The sequence below is a fragment of the Papaver somniferum genome, chromosome 9, assembly GCF_003573695.1.
Source record: "Papaver somniferum cultivar HN1 chromosome 9, ASM357369v1, whole genome shotgun sequence".
NCBI classification, from domain to species: Eukaryota; Viridiplantae; Streptophyta; class Magnoliopsida; order Ranunculales; family Papaveraceae; genus Papaver; species Papaver somniferum.
Window position 1 is genome coordinate 187,729,064 of NC_039366.1, and position 2,565 is coordinate 187,731,628.

General features: G+C 38.5%; 1 protein-coding gene across 1 annotated transcript; it reads right to left on the bottom strand.

The window, feature by feature from the left end:
* Positions 1 to 450: 450 nt before the first annotated feature.
* Positions 451 to 2,303, bottom strand: LOC113309986 (nematode resistance protein-like HSPRO2). The gene has a single exon (XM_026558520.1). The coding sequence runs from the start codon at positions 2,106 to 2,108 to the stop codon at positions 669 to 671; it is 1,440 nt and encodes a 479-aa protein (XP_026414305.1). The 5' UTR covers positions 2,109 to 2,303; the 3' UTR covers positions 451 to 668.
* Between the last annotated feature and the right edge of the window lie 262 nt (positions 2,304 to 2,565).

Genomic DNA, 2,565 nt, shown 5'->3' on the forward strand with positions numbered 1-2,565 from the left:
GGCCTAATGCTGGATATGTCCAAAGCCTTTTATCTAACAGAATGCTCATTTTTGTTGAAGACTTGCAAGAACCTTGGGTTTACTGGTGCAACATTCTCCAAGAGTGCATATCAACAGTACTGGCATAATTATTAGAGACATGAAAGGACAGTAGTGCCATGGAGTCCAGGGAAGATTCTCCAATGGCGGGTTGGGTGGATCCGCAGCAAGTGGAGTGCATTGCAACGGAGGAAGCAATCACATGGGTTTGCTTGTCTTCATAAAAGCAAGATTGTTTTCAAGTCGGATCACCAAATAGTGGTTAGGGCAGTAAATGATGCTAACCCCCAAGGGATTGGTGTTTTTAAGTCGGATAAAAAGCAGAAGCTTCTTTTGGGTTTTATACTAAACATCCCAGGTGACATTTTATCTATTGTCAGGGATGACCAATCTTATGAAATCTGATTTAAATTAATTTGAATAACAATGTTTATCATTTAACTAATTAATTATACAACAACAAAATCAAATATCAATGTGTTTCTATCTAATCTAATATTTTAGATGTTACAGCAAACTCAGGAACAAAATTATAAATAATCAAGGTTTAACAAATATTTATAGGATGTTTTTTCTTTTTCTTCTTCTTGCTGTTGGAACCCATTCCAACATTCAATCAAATGAATCGCTCAAGGCCGAGTTGTTCTCATGACTCCATGTTCATACTGCCAGAAATCACCCAGAAAGGTTTTGGCCGCATCCAAACTCGGGAAATAAGTAGGTTCTAAGAAAATCTGAGAGAGTGAATCAGCCGATTCAGTCAAATTAAGACAGCGGTTTCCTCTCGCTTCTAAACTCCCCATAACGGTCATAATCAACTGCCGGTACGAAAAGAAGAACCGTTTCAACCCCGATTCAATCGCTTGTAAAGCTTGAAGTAAATGAATTTTACCGGAATCACTTTTCTTATGGCTATGATACAATTTCATCACCGCTTCTTGAATTCTCGGTCCTCCTTTTGGATCAACTTCAACGCCCAAAATCGCCGGAACTTTATGTTTCAAATCTTTCGATAGTTTAGTAATATCAATCAATCCTTTCGATCTGAAACAGAACGCTTCCGATTCCGAACTCGCTTTGATCGACAACTGATTCTTCAATCTTAAAAAATCATCAGGATCCATCAACACATGAAGATCTTCGATATCGGCTAATAATTTCCATATCCGTTCTAATAACCAGCAATCACTGGAAGCTTGATCATAATCTTGATCTTCGATTCTAGCTCCGATACGCTTAAGAATTCCTTTCGATGCTTGTATCCATGATTCCAAAATCTGATGAATCGTCACAAGTGTCTGATTCTCATAGTTATTAAGCTTCGACTGCTCGAAACTGCTGGTTTTTAAAGAATGTAGTTCAGAGGGTTTGCAGATGCGATCGTAATTCAAATTTGGTTTACCTGAAAGGTTAGGTTCCCCTAAACCTAATGTGAATGAACACCTCCTCATTTCGCATTCAATCGAAAACATAATCTTGGACGCAATATCTTCAGATTTCTTCCATGTAGCTAACCGAGGCAACAAACTCGCTTCGCTTGTTTTGTTCACAACATGAGTTTCACTTTCACCAGGTAATTTCCAAACCTCAGCCATACTTCCATCTCTTGCCAACATCCCATTAGATGTACTGAGATCAACAATCGGAGCAGTACCTCGTGATTCAGAATCATTTTCTCCGTCTTCGCAGAGGATGGCGATGAGTTCAATCTGGTGAGTTGTTAATGATTCAAGTCTCCTTTTCCACTCACGATGATTCGCGTAAGGTCTTGGATCGGAGAGAACGATAGATATAAACCTGAAACTGATTTCTAATCCTTGCAGAGCTGGTTTAAGAATCGATTCGTTTTTCCAGTTTGGGAAATCTTTACAGGTCTGGAGTTTAGAAAGTTCGGAATATCGAATGTACTGCTCGTAAGCGGAGCACGAAGAAGACGAAGCCGGTGATATATCGCTAATTCGAATAGGTGGTGGAACAGAGAACTGAACCGATTTAGTATTTGCTGAGATCTTCGGTGATTTGTTTGCTGATGATACCATTTTTGTTGATTTCCAATCAAGATCGACCATTTTCTGTAAGAATTAGAGTAATTGTGATGAATTGAAAAATGTTTTAAAGAATTAGTTGAGAGGGAGAGATGAAAAAAATAGAAGGCTTGGAAGAATTGTTTTTTGTTGAATGAGAAAGTCGGCTAGAGAGGAGTATTTATAAAGCAGTGGTGAAGGCGTGTGGAAAACACTAATAAAGACGAGGTTCAAAGTCGCGGCGGTGGAAGAAGAAGAAGAACTAGAATTCAAGTTTGATTTTAAAATTAAAAGTCGAAGCCTTATCCATTTAGATTACCTAACATGCGTTTGTTTTAAATGACGATATTGCCCTTTTACTCGGTAATAGATTATTTAATTATCGGATAATGGATAGAAATGGGATTTGGTTCGTTAACTTATAATGGTTAAATGCGGGCCGTTGCAATGGTAGCCCGGTAGGTAACATCCTGTGTCCTGCGTCTAACCCTGTTTTTAGAAC

Bases quoted from the DNA above. Each gene is read 5' to 3' on its own strand.
- LOC113309986 (XM_026558520.1), bottom strand. From the start codon at position 2,108: ATGGTCGATCTTGATTGGAAATCAACAAAAATGGTATCATCAGCAAAC.